Source organism: Carassius auratus, chromosome 25, assembly GCF_003368295.1.
Source record: "Carassius auratus strain Wakin chromosome 25, ASM336829v1, whole genome shotgun sequence".
NCBI classification, from domain to species: domain Eukaryota; kingdom Metazoa; phylum Chordata; class Actinopteri; order Cypriniformes; family Cyprinidae; genus Carassius; species Carassius auratus.
The window spans coordinates 3,542,589-3,561,761 of NC_039267.1; the positions used below are offsets into that span (position 1 = coordinate 3,542,589).

The 19,173-nt window shown below is 35.9% G+C and overlaps 1 protein-coding gene across 1 annotated transcript; it reads left to right on the forward strand.

Annotated features, from left to right (window-relative positions):
• The first annotated feature begins 16,170 nt into the window (after nt 1-16,170).
• rxfp3.3b (relaxin family peptide receptor 3.3b) lies at nt 16,171-18,976 on the forward strand. Its single transcript, XM_026202092.1, has one exon. The coding sequence runs from the start codon at nt 16,813-16,815 to the stop codon at nt 18,031-18,033; it is 1,221 nt and encodes a 406-aa protein (XP_026057877.1). The 5' UTR covers nt 16,171-16,812; the 3' UTR covers nt 18,034-18,976.
• The last annotated feature ends 197 nt before the right edge of the window (nt 18,977-19,173 follow it).

Genomic DNA, 19,173 nt, shown 5'->3' on the forward strand with positions numbered 1-19,173 from the left:
AGGATATTTCCTCAGCAATGCTGAACACAAGTACCGCTCAGCTGCACGTCTTAAAAAACCCTAGCCCATAACGAAACCCTCCCTCGACAAGACAGAGAATAATTCAGCTTCCTGGAAGCCTGTTGTTTCAGTCTAGAAAAGGAAAATCTCTGAATATCTGGTTCTCAGACTCTCCTAACTTGTTTTTTTCTTCTTCTCTTGTGACCAGCATATATGAGGTGCTTGAACTGGATATAAAATCAAAGGTTTTAAGAATGGTTTACTCAATGGTTCTTTAGGCAACCAAAACTGCTAGATATGGCATTGCTGTGAATTAATTATTTTTTTTTTTACCTTTTTGTAACGTTTATTTCTAGTGAAGATTCATGAGATTATAAAAATGTTCTTCACACTATGAAAAAATGTCTCTATTAAGAACCAAAATGGTTTTAAAATGTAATTTAGCTCTGCTTAAACACAGAGGAATACCAAGTGTCTGTTCCTGCAGAGACTGAGTGGCTCAGAAACACGTCTGCATCCAGACGTGAGATTAGCTGGAGGAATTAGGAGTTTCTCTAGGAGACAGCGAGAGTGTTTACCGGCGGGGTTCAGCATGATACGGGATGATCATATCTGTTTGGCAATGGTCACGCGGCCTCAGCATCCTCCAACACGCCTGGACACACGTGAACACGCTACATGCTAGAGGCAGCGTGACGCAAACTCACAACTGAACATTATTTGCAATTTTAGGTTTAGGGGTATATGTAAAGTACACATATATAGGTGTACACTTACACACACAGAGAAAGAAAAAAATGTGTAGAAACTGTATTCATGAACTGGGAGTAAATATCACAAACAATTATAAATCAACACGTAACAAATTGAATTAAAAGCAAGATTTTGACTGAAACGGTATTTTATTGTAAAACTTTAGATTTTTGTTTTAGCATTTTTAGACTGTGGAGAATTTATTTAATTTAAAAAAATATTTTAAAGACCACTTAAATACATCAGCTCTCTAAATATAAATATAAATATAAATATATATATATATATATATATATATATATATATATATATATATATATATATATATATATATATTGGTAAAATTTAAATTTGTATTCGTTTACATTGATTTTTAATTTGATTATATGATTATATGATTACATTTATTGTGGTGGACATATCACTTTCTCCTGTCAATACATGTATTGTATTTACAAGACATGTTTTCTGTAATGTTTGAAATACTAACTCATCAAATTATAAATTTGAACATATCAATAACAATAAAAACTCTTGCAATTACTATCACAGCCCGTCAACTTTCTAAAGGCCATGGATAATTCACTAGAGGTCAGATGATATATACTGCCAATGTTAATGCTGGTGTTAATAATGGAAAGCTCCTATTTATGTGTTATTTATATATTCAATCGATCAGGGCGACCCAGAGCTTGTAACTAGTCAATTAGGCTACTATTACAATGAGTAAACCTGGTTAGTTTGACATTAGCTATAAGGCCATCTTAGAGACCGCCAGTTGTTCTCTAATCTAATGGAGCAGTTCAATTCGATTAAAAAGGCGTTCATCTGTGCTGAGCACATGTAAACAGGAGACGCAGTAAGCACTATTAGCGCAGATCGTTGCCATATTAGCACATTAATTTGTTTTCCATGGGAAATCTGCGTGCTATAACGAGACGCAGTGCTGAGGGAAGAAAGGTGGACAGACGCTAGCTGTCTGAGAGAGAGAGAGAGACGGAGAGCTGTTCACTGGATTACTGGCCTTGATTTGTCATTTTCCTGACCACACGCAGTTTTGATATACACCTTCGATTCCTTCTGCATTTCAGCTGATGCATGGATCTCATTTTTGCTCAGTGACATAGAAACCTAGTCAAATTAGATTGCATGCATTGGTTAACTGGGATGGTATGAATATAGAAGCATTTCATCTTCAGAAATTAGATTTAATTTCCGTCATTTAAGGCGAGAGAGAGAGAGCACAAACTAGATTTTCACATTTCCTGTAGAATATTCAGGAAATGTCATTAGATATTAATCAAAGCCTGGGACGTGGTGATGGACAGCACAGAGAAATTAATAAACGGTACTGTGTGCATGTACTGTAAGAGAGAATATGATCAGAATGATGGACTCTGAATAAAGGCAATCAGCGCTGGTCTCACAAGGCTTCAGACAGGCAGCTTCCTTCCAGTATAACTCGACAAAAAACCACTTTCACATCTTACACCAAAATACATATTTAACAATCCGCCTGCTGTGAAGATTATTCAGAAGCAGCATAGCCATCGATTCTCTCATTTTCTAACATGCACCATGTTTCATTTAGGAGAGAGTGGGTAACAATGTGCTATAGCCAAGAAGAAATAGATTAAACTATTTATGTTTGTTTTTCACAAACTGTTTTTTGTATACATGTGTGTCATGTAGAAAATATGTATTTTTTTGTAATATATTAACACATTTTACATTGCACAGAAACCTGAATCCTAAACCCTGCGTCTGTGTTTTACCTCCTCAGGTTGATGTTCATTATGAAGTGCCCTTGAACACTACGCAGCGTGACTGCTCGTGAATTTACCAACTCCTCAAACTCTTCTCTTTCATTTCCAGCGTTCTGCACTTCAGCTGCAGTTAGTTTAAGTGCTCGACCTTCAGTGACATCAGCTCAGACAATCACACGAAACACTGCATCTGATTGTGCAGCATGTAATTAGCTTGTGGCAAAAAGTCAGCATGGCTGCTGTAATCTAAGATTGTTACTGACCCTCACCTGCACGCTGTTTAGCAATGCAAATGACCGTCTGATGGCCACCAGGCAGCAGGCCCAATCACACAACAGATCTTCAGTCTGTGCGTATGTGATTTGGGATTATATGCACGGACAAAATGTGCTCACCAATCTGAGACTTGCAAACTGCATTATGTGCATGAACTGATTTCCTCTTGAACTGTCACCAACTGAACTGCAGCGGTCAAACTACAGTATATCAAATATAGTGAATTAAACTCAATTATAATGAATAATGCATTATTGCATCATGCATTTGTCTGAATCTTTAGATCTTTAGATTCAGATTAGTCACGAATCACATGCGCTCTGAATAAGTACTGATCTGAAATTATGATTTGTGATTCATTCAGTGGTGTGTTTCCCAAAAGCATCATTAGCTCACAGTGGGGATGAAGCAACTTGCGACCAATGATCGGGACTTGAGTGAAGCAAGGATTGTGAATCATTTAATTTAGATACACGAAGCATGTATCTCAAATCATTTTTTCATTTTTAATCGAACAGTACAACACATCAAACCATTAAGGCAAAATAAAGTAAAGGAAGTATATACAAATCCCTGAAGAAATTAGCCATGGTTTTAGCTATATCTTCCTATATTCTCTTTTGAGTAATCCAACAATCCAAATAAAACATATTTAAAACAGAAAGAAAGGTCATTTACAAAATGAAAGATGAAAAAACCTGACATTGGCAAAACGAGTGATTGAGATCTTCTTTAGAAGAGACAAAAACATCACTTTAATGTCTGACTTCTATTAGAAATGAATCCAAAAGCTTTTTGAGGAATTTGGGTTGACTCATTAATCTGTTGTTTGACCTCGTCATATTTAAGGAGATAACCGTAGTTTTCAGTAGATTGAGACATGTCCCTACCAATATCCAGTGACTACTAAATAGTCCCTAGCAATAATTTTGGTAAACAATTAAATATATGCATCTGTACCCTCTGCAGTTGTAATTTCTCAACCTTCAGATGCGTGTGAAGGTTGCATTAGCTATTGTAGTTTCCTGTCAGAATCATCATTGCTCCAATTCATTTTTGATTAAAATTTAAATTAAATGATGTACAGGGTGATTAAGACAGAAATCTGATGCTGCTGTAATGTGGTTCATTTTTCATCACCAATGCCAAAATCAAACCTACGTCCTTGTGTTTCTCAAATATGTTTCTGTGTTTGCACTTTCTTTATTTCCTTGTAAAGAAAAATCTAATTTCCATCAAAAGCAGCACATGGCTCTTGTGTTGGGAGATAATGTACCATTTAAGAGTTCTGTATCTAAATGACGTCTGCATTTATATTTTACATTTCAAAGCAACTTGCATTGCATTTAAGGTTAGTTCAGCACATGCACTTACTGGGAATCAAACCCAAAGCTTTAAAGTTGTTGAGTGTACACATCAATTACTTTATTTTTTATTTTTTAAGTTGACTCAACTTTTTAATTTTTACAGTTTTGATTATCACACTCACTCACACACACACACACACACACACACACACACACACACGCACACACACACACACACACACACACACACACACACACACACACACACACACACACACATATATATTATAAAATGAAATATTTTTAAGTTGGAATCATTGAAGTTGTATCATTCACATATAATTTAAAATCTTTATTTTTATGACTTCTTTATAGAACTTTGAATATGTAAGGACAAAATTGTTTAAAAAATATATACATTGCAGAAATAGCTTATATTTACTTACCACTTAAACTTAATTAAGTAACCTTTATTTTAATGACTTTTTATTTTTTTTATTTGCATATTTTGCTTTATGTCTGCCTTTTTTAAAGTTTGATACGAGGCCTTTTTTTTAATGTATGAATATTTTGTTGACTATATATATACACATGTATATAATTTACAGTTAACTGATTTTATTATATTTTGCAATCTTTATTTTTATGACTTGATTTTTGTAATATAATATGAATATTCCGAAGGTCCATATTTCTACTTTGTATCACTCAAACTTAATTAAATGATTTTATTTGCATAGTTACAAATGATGACCTTTATTTGACTGACTTCATTTTTTAGACCAAATTTCTGCTTATTGTGCTAATGATTACTAAATGTTATAAGTAAGTGCTATTAAACTGGATGTATTATTAATAAGGTATCTAAATGCAGTTAACTCTAAACTTTAACTGCAAGATTATTTTCAAAGCATGAGCTGAAAGTGAAGTCAGAAAGCTGTTGATGTCTAGTGCCTCATATAGTGGCAGTATTGAGAATGCAACACTGCATTGATGTGAATTGACATCTAACACATTTCTCAAAGCAACTTTACATAAACCTGACCTCGTGAAGAGCCTGTATGAACAGGCATCAAACTCTGAACAAGCAACATACACTCCATGTGCTTCCCGAGAGGCCAAACATCTCTTCACACTGAAACTGAAGTGAATATATCAGAGACTTAAGTGTTATAATCAGACAGAGAGCGCATCGAGAGCCGGACCAACAAGTGAACAGGAAGAAAGAGGCAGCAAGCTCATTTCACACTTGTCATTCATCCCCTGTATCCTGAACGCTAGCTCCTGCTCAGATTTGTGTTTGGAGGTGTGTGTTCAGACGGCTGCAGGGGGAAGATAAGACCCGTTATTCTGCAGGTACAAGAGGAGAGGTCAGTCAAGGGACGGAGAAAACCACGCACTTCTCCAGAATTAGCTGTCACACGGCTTGTTTTAGTTATTTAGTAAGATTATGTAATGCAAACGGCCAAGACAGGAAGATTTAATGTACTAGCACACTCTTAACAATAAAGGTGTAGGTGTCAATTTACATGAAACATGAAAAAACTAAACTAAAACTAAACGCAGAACAGATGAGACCGAAAAAACAAAAACATGCTAAATATAAACAGTTACGCTCCACTTTGAAATTTAAAATATACTTGATTTTATACATAAAAATATAATTAAAAGTGGTATTAAAAACCAATTCCCAATAGTAAAACCTACTTTTATGTTTGTTCACACATTTTTGACGTTTTTCTTGAAATGTTACATATTCAGTGTTATTTTAATATCATAGTTAATAGTTTAAGATAGATTTAAGTTGTCATGTTTCTTTTAAAGTTTTAGTAATTTTGTTTTTGTATTTTTTATTAATTTTTGTTGTTTTTAAATACGTGTGTACTGTATATAGTTTTAATGATTATTATTTTTAATTTGAGTTAATTTAGTATGATATGTTAAACTAAACCATAATGGGAATGTAGCCTTGGAAACAATGTAAATTAATAGATTAAAATATTAAAATATTTTATTTATTCTACCATTTATTTTATTTCAAGTATTTCAAGTTTATTTTTTTATTTTTATGATTTTAGTTAACTATAATAACCCTGGGAATGTATTTTCCTGGATTTATATACTTGAAATGATTTTTCTTATGAACTAATAATAGCAGTAAATATATTTGTACAAAAAAAAAGATACAATATATATTGGTTATGTATTGTAGCTAATATATATATATATATATTTGGCCTTTTGTTATGTATAATTTGAAATAAACAAATATATTTTTTGCCATAAAAGTACCGCACCATGCAGCAACACACTCTAAGGGCAATTTATATCCATATACCAAAAGAAATATCATAAAAGAGCAGATATCCAAATATGGGAACGCTTTTTTTTATAAGGCTGGAAACACTCATGTCTAAATCCATCCAGGTATGAAACATCAGGGAACGTTAAAAGAAACTTCCAGAGCCGTGAGGAGACATCGAGGACATCTATTTGACGTCGCATTTGAGGTAGTGATCTCAAATCTGACTCTCAGATGCACAAGAGACAAATAATTATGCTGGAGACCTTCTGGACACGTGGATTTACTGATGAAACATCGACAGCTGGAATAAAAGAGGCAGAAGACCACACACAAGCTGAAGTCACCCAATCAAACACACATTATGATGATGCTGACAGACGAAATAACACAACTGTCACATTATCTGGAGACTGGGTTAGTTTGGTTGCTTTTCTCAACCCACTGCTGCAGAATCATGGATCTGACATTTGACTTGTTCCAGTGAACATCAGATCCTGACGAACGTAAACAGTGCTTAAATCTCAACAGTGCTGGAGAAATAAGTTTATGCAATACTTTTTATCTCTTTTTGAGCCTTTTCCACAGTGTTTGTTTAATAAATGAAAAAAGTATTGTATTTTAAATTGTGTATTTAATTTGTATTATTATTAAATCTATCACTATTATATTATTATTAAATGTATTGTTTTTTCTATTTTATATGCACAATATAACAGTACATACAGTGGCAAATAATAATAAAATATTATATAATATGAAAAAATAGCATTTATTTAAATGTAATATTTTATTTATTATTAATATATTATTAATATTACTAATATATTATTATTATTATTATTATCACATGTATTTTTATATTTTATATGCACCAATATAACAGTACATACTGTGGCAAAACAGCAATACTTAGCTAGATTTTACTAAAACATTTTATTACATGAAAAAATATCATTTATTTTAAACTTAATATTTAATGTAGTATTATTATTTAATATATCATTTATCATTATTATTACATGTATTTTTATTTTATTTTATATAAACATAAATAAATATTTAAAATTAAATTGACTTTAAATGTAATATTATTACATTTTTATTTTATGTGCACAAATATAACAATATATACTGTATCAAAACAGCATACTTTTTAAATTTTACTGAAACATTTTATTACATGAAACTATAATTTTGAATGATGATGCATTTATTTATTTATTTTTAAATATTTATTGGAATGTTTAGAACATTTTAATTTTTTTATTTTATTGAATGTCACAAGAACCAGAAATAGGCCTATAACATTCACATTATTAACCTATATTATCTAAGAAAAGAAGCATAATTTTAAGTGCTTTTAAAACATGACGTTTTTAGTGCTTTTATTTATTGTATTTAGTTTGTTTTAAAAATGCATGTATAAGTTAAGAGCCTCTGAGCCGGTTCTGACATTAGCGATCGAGTCACGTTCAGATGAACGTCCACACAGTCGTGTCTGGGTCGTGTTCTCGTATCACATCTGTCAGCTTCTTTGAAACGTCTTAATGAGCAGCACAACACTCTTACTGGAATATCCTTTATTCATTTAAAATGCTTTGTTTGTATGTTCTGAAGCTTGCTGTCTTTGAAATGCTAATCATTACAAAATGCAAGCAGAAAATATGTCTCTTTTCATTCTTTTTTGGTAGCAGCTTTGTTCAGTTTCTGTAACAGTTTCGGCTGCGATGAAACATCCAGTGCCAAGATTTGCCATCAGGCTAGTTACAGCCTGTCCATTTCACAGTCGATCTAACTACATATATAACATTTTATCTCTGTCTGAAAGAGGTCACAAGGAGAAAGCAGTTAGAGATTGAACCTCAGGGAACATTCTCACATAAAAGCCATATAAATAGGACAAAACGTTCTTAAAGTAATAACTAAGTAACTTTTTTAACCTTTAAATAATGCTTTATTATTATACATTCATTTTAAAGGAAAAGTTCACCCAAAAAATTTAAATTCTGTCATTAATGACTCACTCTTGACATCTTCAGAACATGAATTAAGATATTTCTGAACTGAATAAGAACAGAAACTGTATATATAGTAATTAATTGGGCTGTACCCCTTAAAGAAAACATTGCTAATAATGCTATTGAGATAAAGCGCTGAGGAGGAAAAGGAAACTTTTAAATATATTATTTCCTCTGCACTTTAGAAACTGTGGGCATGACATGAATGCTAGGTCAAAAGAAACTTTCATTGTTTTATAATATGCATTTATTTTTACCTTATTTGATCAACGAATACCAAATGATTTGCTCAACGATTCAGTTTTACAAACCCTGTGTGACGCGGTAATTGGTCTGATTGTATCACACCTGTAATGTCTTTGTTTACAGCCGTTACCAGGGAAACCGCTATTTTTACCGCTCGAACACCGCCACCTAGTGGCAAAGAATGAATTAGCATTTTCATTCAGACCAACGGCAAAAGACCAGCAAGTGGGCGGGCGGTATGCTAATGTCTCATGTTGACGTCAACATGATTTTATTTAAAAATGACTCGTTGAAATGATTCATACTCAGAGTCGACTCTTTCTTTTGACAGACAATACACGATTCACTTTGCAGTGTGTTTTCATTCACTTCACACACTGATGAAAGATAATAAAAAAAAAATCCATAACAGGGGCTCTTTAAAGGTAAACTATGGAAGCATATGGGTTAGCATTATTCAATTTGGGGTGTAATATGCAAAATGACAATGCAATATGTAAAATGGCAATGCATTTCTGTATTTACATTTACATTTTCCAATACATCTGTGCAACGTTTAGTGAAAAATTAAAATTAAAATTAAATTACATAAGTTTCACTTGTCATTTCCTACACCAGTTTTAATCTGTTAAATTAATATTAATTTTAACGCTTTATAAGTTGCAAAATTAAAATAAAAATGTATTACAGAAATGATTAGATATGTCTAACATGTTCAAGCAAAAACTGTGGCAAAATGATCATTTAAATGCTATTTTTCTTAAATGCATTAACACTCACAGTCAAGACACTTACGATTGCATTTTCATTCAGTGTCCCGCAATGAATGTAGCAAAACTCAATGTGCACATTGAAAATGCATTCCGAGCTGATCACGTCTTCGCCCCCTTCTGCCCTGTCAATCACTGCGTGAACAAGGCGGGGCTTACAGAAGGTCAAGAAACTCAAATCTCAAGAAGAGGATTCAAGTGAGAGAACATGGACAAGACAGTTGGTCCGTGTACGTTTTGATGATTTCGGTTTATGGCTTGAATATTTCATTTCGCACTTGTGGGCGGAGCTGAAACTCTGCTTTCATCTGATTGGTCGAATTGAACATATTAGACATATCTAATCATTTCTGTAATACATTTTCATTTTAATTTTGCAACTTATAAAGCGTTAAAATTAATATTCATTTTACATATTAAAACTGGTGTATGAAATGGCAAATGAAAATTATGTAATTTAATTTTCATTTTGCACCAAACGTTGCACAAATGTATTGGAAAATGTAAATTTAAATACAGAAATGCGTTGCTATTTTACATATTGCATTGTCATTTTGCATATTACATCCCAAATTGAATAATGCTACCCATATGCTTCCATAGTAAACTGACGCCAACAGGGAAAGTTTTAACTCATTATGTAATTAATAAAAAATCTATTTTTATGAATATATACATGGAAGAGTTTTGACAGTATTTATTATATTGCTAATGATGTTGCGGATTGATACGCAGATGTGTTTAATGTCTTTATTACTCGGTATTAGTTCTGCAAGTGAATAGCTGCCTGTGTAGGACTAGACTAAACAACAGAGCAGTTCACCTGTCACGTCAAGTTATATAACGTTAGGCCTACTGTATATATCGGCCTAAAGGCTGCTTAATTAGTCTTTTGTGTCAGATGAGTGCAGATTATTGAATCTCTTGCTTCTTCATAATGTGAAACTGTTAAAAGCTTGCTGAAAGTCTTTCATGCTGCTTTCTGAAAACCTTTGGGAATCGAGTAATGTGACGTCATTTTCAATAACAGCGTCTGCATTCATATGGAGATATTCTGCCCGAGTGTGTTTAATGAATCATGTCATAATCACAGAGCTTCCAGATCGTCCTTTTGTTTGATTTTCATCGAGCTGAAAATCGGAGGAAAAGTTGGATTCTCCTGATGTTCATTAGAACAGAGTTCAGGCCAATACATTGAAAAACTATAAAACAAGTGTTAACTATAAGAACTGGAGCGGTTTTTGCTTGTTAAATGCTAATTTGCTGCTTTTGTGACAAATCAAGTCTTTAATCTCAAATATATCAGAAAATTATAACTAAATGATTTCATTCACTATCTCAGTCGTACAGTGTTAAAATCGTATTCATTAGTTTTATGACTCTTTATGCAGTTACACTGATTAACAAATGACTGTTTTAAAATTACATTCATTCACACAAGTGATTCAAGTGATAGCTTTCCATATGTTTCATCCAAATATACAAATTTAACTTATGCGCAAAACTGGAATATCACATAAAACATCTGCGAATAAACCTTTCCAACGAGTCAAAAAGAACTAAATACAAATTGCACATAAAAATAAATGGATGGAGACACTTCAGTTTCAGTTTGATTGAATCAGATGCATGAGTCAGTTCAATCGATTCATCATGCTGCTGATTCAAAAGAAAGATTCATGTCCAAAAAGTTCCTACAAAGTTACTTCCATTTTGTCACGTCTATAATGCAAGTTTATTTTCTTATTTAAACTGAAAAGAGCTAGTCTGGCCTCTACCTGCAGGGATTCAGGATTATATACACAGATACTTTAGTAGAGAGCTACTCAGTCATTCTCTGAGCAGTTACATTTCTGCTTGGACTGCAAAGGTCAGATCTATTATGCTGGAAATTCCCAGTAGTTCATCCGGGTATTACATGCACAAATAAAACAAACTGCTTACCAGAACAAAATGTAAATAATAAGAACACAAATATTGCACAAAAATAAAACACACCTATTCTAAATGCCCATTCACATTAGCTTTATTATAACACTACACTAATTGTAATTCCATGATAACAGGGAAGTCCATACCACAACTAATACGTTAACGATTGGGAACGATATCTCTGATGTCATTTTAAAGAGCGCATACATTTATAATGTTATCGTGCAGTGTTGTGAACGCAGCTGGACACAGTTTAACCACGATGGACTGGTCTTAACTGAGGTAAAATACATTTTTAGACGTGCTGGAATCAGAAAAAAGAGCCACTGAACATCTTCAGGGTCAAAGACTGTTATTTTCTGAAGTGTTTTTTTCAGAGACGTCCACAGGGTGTTTAGATTTAGGACAGCAGAACAGCGCCAAGACACAATCGACTCGGGCCTGGCACAGAAACAGTCATATTGGATTATTGAATGATATTAAAGAAATCTCATTCCAGTTCTCTGCTTTATTGCTCTTTTATGGGATTTTTTTTTTTGCCTCATTAGACGCCCTTAATGCAGTGATAGCACAGATGTTCAGAAATTCACGCCAAAAGCCAAAGGAGAACATAAGGATGATGAGGGGTGTGTGTGAGGGATATAATAGCCTGGATCTTTATTGGGGCTCAAATTCAAGAATCCAATTAAACAGCCCAACGGAGCAGAACCGAGGGAACAAGTTCACTTTCAGACAGGACCATGACAGGAACCTAAAACAGGGATTGTTGTATTGTATGTTTTTATGTTAAATTATAGCAACTCAATTACAATGACTAAAACTTCACAGCCTTTTAGTTTTCCATAATAAATTCAGATTAATGTATATTTTTTTTAAATTGCAAAGAAAATATAAATTTTACAAATATGCAAAATAACATTCTATATTTTAAATATATATTTAAATATTTAAAAAAAAATTACACTTAGAAATGCAAAAAAATAATTAATAGGCTATATATAAAAAATAAAAAAACATTTTTTTTTATTTTTATACAATTAAAAATGATAATTTACCATTTGTTATATTATATAAAAATGAGATATTTTATATATATATATATATATATATATATATATATATATATATATATATATGTATATAGCTTCTCATTTTAATTATATATAAATTATATAAATTGCTTCTCATGTTTTTTGGCCAGATTTTCATCCAGATTTAAAGGGGGGGTGAAATGCTCGTTTCCACTCAATATCCTGTTAATCTTGAGTACCTATAGAGTAGTACTGCATCCTTCATAACTCCAAAAAGTCTTTAGTTTTATTATATTCATAAGAGAAAGATAGTCTGTACGATTTTTCCCGGAAAAACACAACCGGCTGGAGGCGTGACATGTGGGCGGAGCTAAAGAATCACGAGCGCCAGTAGCTTTTGTGTTGAGAGCGTTTGGAAGCTGTGACATTACCGTGAGGGAAAAACCATCATCCAAAACAAACCATGGCTAACAGTCAGATTCAGCCGTTTATTTATGATCCAGAATCAGATCCAGAGGCTGAAATTTAACAAGAGCAGCATCAGCAATCAGTCTCTATGTGGTATGTACTGAAACTGTATATATTTGCTTAGCGGTTTTGGAAAATGACTAAGTTCCACTTTGTCGTCTTTTTTTTTTTTAAGCTGTTTACTTGATGTGCTCACGCGCCGATAGCTAAGTTAACAACACAGAGATATTTGAAGCAGTTTTACTCACCGCCTGCGGTTCCAACACACGATCGTGACCCTTTTTCCTTGGGACTGCATTATCCTTAAGAAATAAACGATACGCAAATCCGTCGTCAAACTGGGCCTTGTTTGTAAAACAAGCATCTTCGAAATGCAGGGAACAAACACAAACACTTGCACAACTCCGTCGATGCTCTGTAAAAATAAACTCCATCCACTGGTCCCTTAATGCTGTTTCTCTTTTGGTAATCTGTGCAGGGTTGTCTTGCCCTCGCAACCAAAAACACACTTGTTTTGTGACATTTGGCGACGCTCTCGCTGTGATCAGTGAAGTCTGTTGTGCTCTCAGTGCTCTGCTATACGGGAGCGCGCTCTCTTCCGGCAGAAGTGCCTCAGGACCCATATAAGGAAATTCCGCTCCATCTAACGTCACACAGAGCCATACTCGAAAAAAACTTTCCCAAACTTGTGACAAACCGGAAGGAGTATTTTTGGAACAGAAATACTCCTTCAAACATACAACTTAATTTTTGAAACTTTGTCCATGTTTAGCATGGGAATCCAACTCTTTAACAGTGTAAAAAACTCAGTATGCATGAAATAGCATTTCACCCCCCCTTTAAAGATGATGCACTTTTTACTAATCCTTTATAAAAATAAAAATAAAATAAATCAAAAAATCTTAACATGCTAGTTACTAATCTTGTCATCTTGCAGTCTTTGGAATTGGACACAACATGACGGAGGGTTTAAAAGCATCACATATTTTCATCAAAACACTTATCTTCTCTAAAATGTTATTCTAGGTTGTTTTGAACCAGCAGCAATCTTTTAATAGCCAACAAATCAACAAAGCACAGCCAACCCAAATACAGAAAATGATCAGATATATCACTAATGTTTCTGCTTTCATATATAGCTGTTTATTTTCTGACAGAGGAGCTGCAGACAGATAACAGTAATTATTTTATTTCTATAAACTGTGGCTTATCAATGAGCCAGTGGAAAGGTAAAGAAGTATGTCTCTTATCTGTTAAAATACTGATTACTACAGACCCGAGAGATTAAAATACTAAAAATAAGAAAACTTTCCATTTGCACTTATTATTACCATGTAACTTTATCATAAAAAACACTAAAGCATAGACATAAAGTGAGCTTTTTCTCATCTGAACACCTATGGACTGCAAGCGCTATATTGCACATGCTCAGTATAAACTACTACACTTTGCTTGGACATTGTTATGTGAGAATCGATACTTCAAGATTGATTTACTCTCTGCTTGTAGATGTCTCTCTGTTTGTGTCCAGTCTTTTTATTGTATTGTTCAGCTGTGACACAAAAGAAGAATGTGTGTGTTCTCATGCGTTCAATATGTTCTGGTTGAGTCGAGGACATCTTAAGATCTTAACCAGTTCCTTACGCCGGTGACCATGAACATCCCACATACTGACATTTACGTGAATGGCCAAAAGTTAAACATCAAATGGTTTTGCAATGACTCGATCCAAATGTCTAATCTAAGATTGTATCCGTATTGAAAAACCTTACAAGTGGCCTATTTAAAAGAGACTCAAGCTCAACTCAAATGTTATTACATGTAGCATTCCATCACTTGCTCCCCAATGGATGTGAATGGGTGCCGTCAGAATGAGAGTCGAAACAGCCGATAGAAACATCACAATAATCCACAAGTAATCCACAGCACTCCAGTCCAACAATTAAAGTCACAAATACAACTTCATAATCCATAACAGTGCTTCCTTGTCTTGAAACAGGAGAGAAATCTGCAACGATGAGAAAACGTCTTAACGATGGATTTGTTTCTTACAAACACGCAGCTTTTGGCTTCACAAGACATCAACTGATGGACTGTGGATCATCGTGATGTTTTTATCAGCTGTTTGGACTCTCGTTCTGACGGCACCCATTCACTTCCATTGGTGAGCAAGTGATGGAATGCTACTTTTCTCCAAATCTGATGAAAAATCAAACTCATCTACATCTTGGATGGCATGAGGATGAGTACATTTTTCATTTTTGGTTGAACTTTTAAAACAGAATTCATACAATGTCGAAAAAAGTTGGGCTGCTTCATATTTTTGCGGAAATCATGACATATTACATTTTTCAGAATTTTTTTTCTTTTTTTTTGCTGAGTAGGAAGTTGAAATGAACAGCATTTATTTGAAACAGAAATCTAGTGTACCCAGATTAATTTCCTTAGAGATCATTGTCACATTGTGATCAGTTTAATGCGTCCTTGCTGGATAAACCTTAGTGACCCCAAACTTTTGACCGCTAGTGTATGTGCATCACATAAATCAATATTCGGTTTCTGATGCAATGCCAAGAACCGTGACTCAAGCATTTGGTCCCGCCTCTGCTGTGTACTAAAGGAAACATGAATTCATTAGCAGCTCTTCTTTAGACTTTGACACGTTCACACAAGGAAAAGGAATCTAGTTTAAAGAATAAACTTTTATAATGTCTCCTCCATGTGAGTGCTTCAGTTTAATGATCACACAGACGACTGTCTGTCAGGTCTGCGAAGGTCAACGTCTTTGACTGCGGGTTTGTTCGGTTTCAGAGGTATACTTTCGAGCACAGATTTGAAATTCAAGCTTTAATGCATCTAAATAGTTAAAACACCTTACTTCAGCGCTCTCTCTAATGTCCCCCAGAGACCCACACATTCATTTTTCATTCACTGTAGAGCACATATACTTTATCCCCTCTGTTTTGGTCCTCCATCATTCTGTGGTGCATGCTTTGAGGTGTGATAGATATAATTGGATATATTATTGTGCAAAAATGAATGCCTAAACCTTTTTCTGGATTTATTTCACAATCAATTTCCTATTTATTTATTCTTTTTTTTTTTTTTTTACAATTGTTTATGGTCTTTCAAATGCTGTGGGTGTGGCTAATATGATTATATATATCATGCATTATGTTTTGGACGCATTATGTTTGCGTGTGATCTTGTGAGAGGGAATGCAAACCTTTTCAATGTAAGTTAAATATTAATATAATAATGATATATTATTACATATCATTTGGTAGAAAAACTAAGTGTTGCACATTGTATTGGTTCAAAGATGAGTAATGGTGATATTTATTTTGTCCAACATTTACATCTGCTTTTCATAGCTTAATCAGAAGCACCTCAAATTAATCATATTTCATATTGACTACTGAACAGACGTGTTGATTTTAAAACGCAACTATGTAAAATGAAAATAAAGCTATGTAAACACTTGCATTTTTACAACACTGTAATTGTGTCCCATCGGGTAATGAGAAGTTCTACAGATACTTGATGTCCTCATCCTCCCTTGGACACTTGGGCCACATCATACAAGTAGTCAAGTGGACAAGGGGTTTGTGTGGCTTGAGTGCGCTTTAAGGGCACCGTTTTTTAGACCTGAGACAGTGTTGCGCACGCGCTCTCAAGTGCCCAAGGGTAGCTTACTGGACAAGGCAAGAGTAATGTAAAGCGAGTCAAACCTGGTCGAGAGGGAGGAGCGGGTGCTCGTGACTCCGCCCCCGTGCGCGGCACAGGTTTCATAAAGCCCCGCGCACGCGCCCGCTCCAGCATCAGCATCCGTCGACGGGGGCACCGTCATGGCGCGGGAGTCTCGCTCCTCATCGCTGTGTCTGGAAGAAACGCGCACTCACTCGCTCTCCTAGAGCACCCCCCGCGAGTCAGCAAGGGGATGCAAGCCCTCCACAGACCCGGGCTGCACCGGACACCAGACGCAGAGCTTTGGCTGGACCGGATGGCGGACCTCCAGAACCAGAGCTCCGCGAACGGCACCGAGCTCAGCCGCTTCAGCAACACGGAGGACATCAACCTGCCCGCGGACGGCACGCTGGGGCTGCGCGTCATGATCTCCATCGTGTACTCGGTGGTGTGCGCGGTGGGTCTGGTGGGCAACCTGCTGGTCTTCTTCCTCATGAAAGTCCGGCAGGGGAGGAAGAAGTCCACGATTAACTACTTCATCATGAACCTGGCGGTCACGGACTTCCAGTTCGTCCTCACGCTGCCCTTCTGGGCCGTGGACACGGCGCTGGACTTCACCTGGCCGTTTGGACACGTCATGTGCAAGGTGGTGGTCACGGTGACCGTGATGAACGTGTACGCGAGCGTCTTCTTCCTCACCGCGATGAGCGTGACGCGCTACTGGTCTGTCGCGTCCGCGCTCAAGGACCGCACGCGCAACAAGCGCTGCTCTGTGAAGCTGGTGAGCGCGCTCCTGTGGCTCCTCGCCACCGTCGCGACGGTCCCCACGGCGATCTTCTCCACGGTGAGATCGATTAACGGCGTCAAGCTGTGCCTCCTGCGTTTCCCCAACGGCCAGCACTGGCACGCGCTCTATCACCTGCAGAAGATCCTGGTGGCGTTCGTGTTCCCGATGCTCATCACAGTCGTGTGTTACCTTCTCCTCCTGCGCCTCATTCGCCTGCGGAGCATGAACAACAACCTCCCCAAGCGCAGGTCCAGAGTCACCAAGTCCGTCACGATCGTGGTCCTGTCCTTCTTCATTTGCTGGCTGCCCAACCACGCCATAACCTTCTGGGGAGTCCTGGTCAAGTTTAACGTGATCCACTGGGATAAAGTCTACTACACGCTCCACACGTACGTGTTCCCGGTCACCATTTGCCTGGCGCACTCGAACAGCTGCTTGAACCCGGTCTTGTATTGCCTCATGCGCAGGGAGTTTAGGAAAATGCTCAAGGACTTCTTCTGGAGGATTTCGTCGCCCGCGATCGCCAACAGCTGTCAGATCCGCCCGTTCTCGGGAACCGCGAAGGAGCACGACGACAGCCACGTGGCGATTCCTCTGAACGTGATGGAGACCGAGGAGTACCGACTGTCGGTGGTGAACGGGCAAACGGACGCGTTACCGTCCACGGACTGCGCGGTGAAGAGATAGACGCGCGCTGTTGACTTGAGTTACAGTACTGGAGGACTTTCTGCAAACTCGTCTACAAGGATGTCGTTCGACGCTTTTTTAATTCTTTCAAGTGATGTTTCAAGATGTTGCATCCTTAAACGTTCGTGCCAAATCGTCTCATGCAAACCGTGCGTCCGCTGCGAGCTTTTTTATCGCTTCTGTCCACGTTCCTGAATCTAATGTTTTTATTCCGTGTAAACGTGCGCGGTGAAGCAGACCCGGATGTACAGAGTATCGATTTATCTCATATAAAATAGGCTTAAGCTGCAATGCATTTTTTTTTTCAACTAGTTTTCACTTTTAATCATGTTTGGAGGAAATAATGCTGCTTTAAAAAAAGTACAAGACAAGATTTGACAATAATTGTTTATGCATATAATGATTGAAATAAATATAAACATATTATGATGTAATACGACTATAGTTGCTATTATATCTTATCATTCATTATTTATTAGAAATATGTAGCCATCCTGATTTTTTTTTTTTAACTCCTAAACACATTTGGAGTAAAATATTATTGCTGCATTGCATAAAAAAAAATAAACACACACAAGCTACACACACAGCTAATACTAAGATTTATTTATATATTTTTGAGCTATTTTAAAATGCTTTGACCAACCCCATCTTTTCAAATTTGGAGTAAAAAAAATACTCTTATGATTTAAATGATTTTTATGAAAGCACATACTGTAAATGCACCAGATTTTAAATTGCTACATTAATCCAAGCTGGTTTCGACCTGCTTTTGGTTGTTTGAATCGACTGGCTGGAATTCTGAAATAATTAAAATGTGTTGCTCATCTGAAGTGTAATAAAGCTGTGTCAGTGACCTCAACCATGTGAAGGTGAGGGTCCGAACGGAAATGAATGTAAACAGTGTTACTATGTTGTCCATTTGAAGGGCATAATAAAAGTCTTATCATAGCAATGTTTTTTTTTTTTCTTCATAAGCACAATTAGTTACAAAGTTACGTTTTACTGTTATTCCATCTAATTAACATTTGACAGCAGGTCTGTGGTTTAGGGAGTGCTTTACTTCAGTTTATTATCTCTACACAGACACATAAACCCATGCAAACAATAACACGACAGCAACGGGGACATTTATGAGCT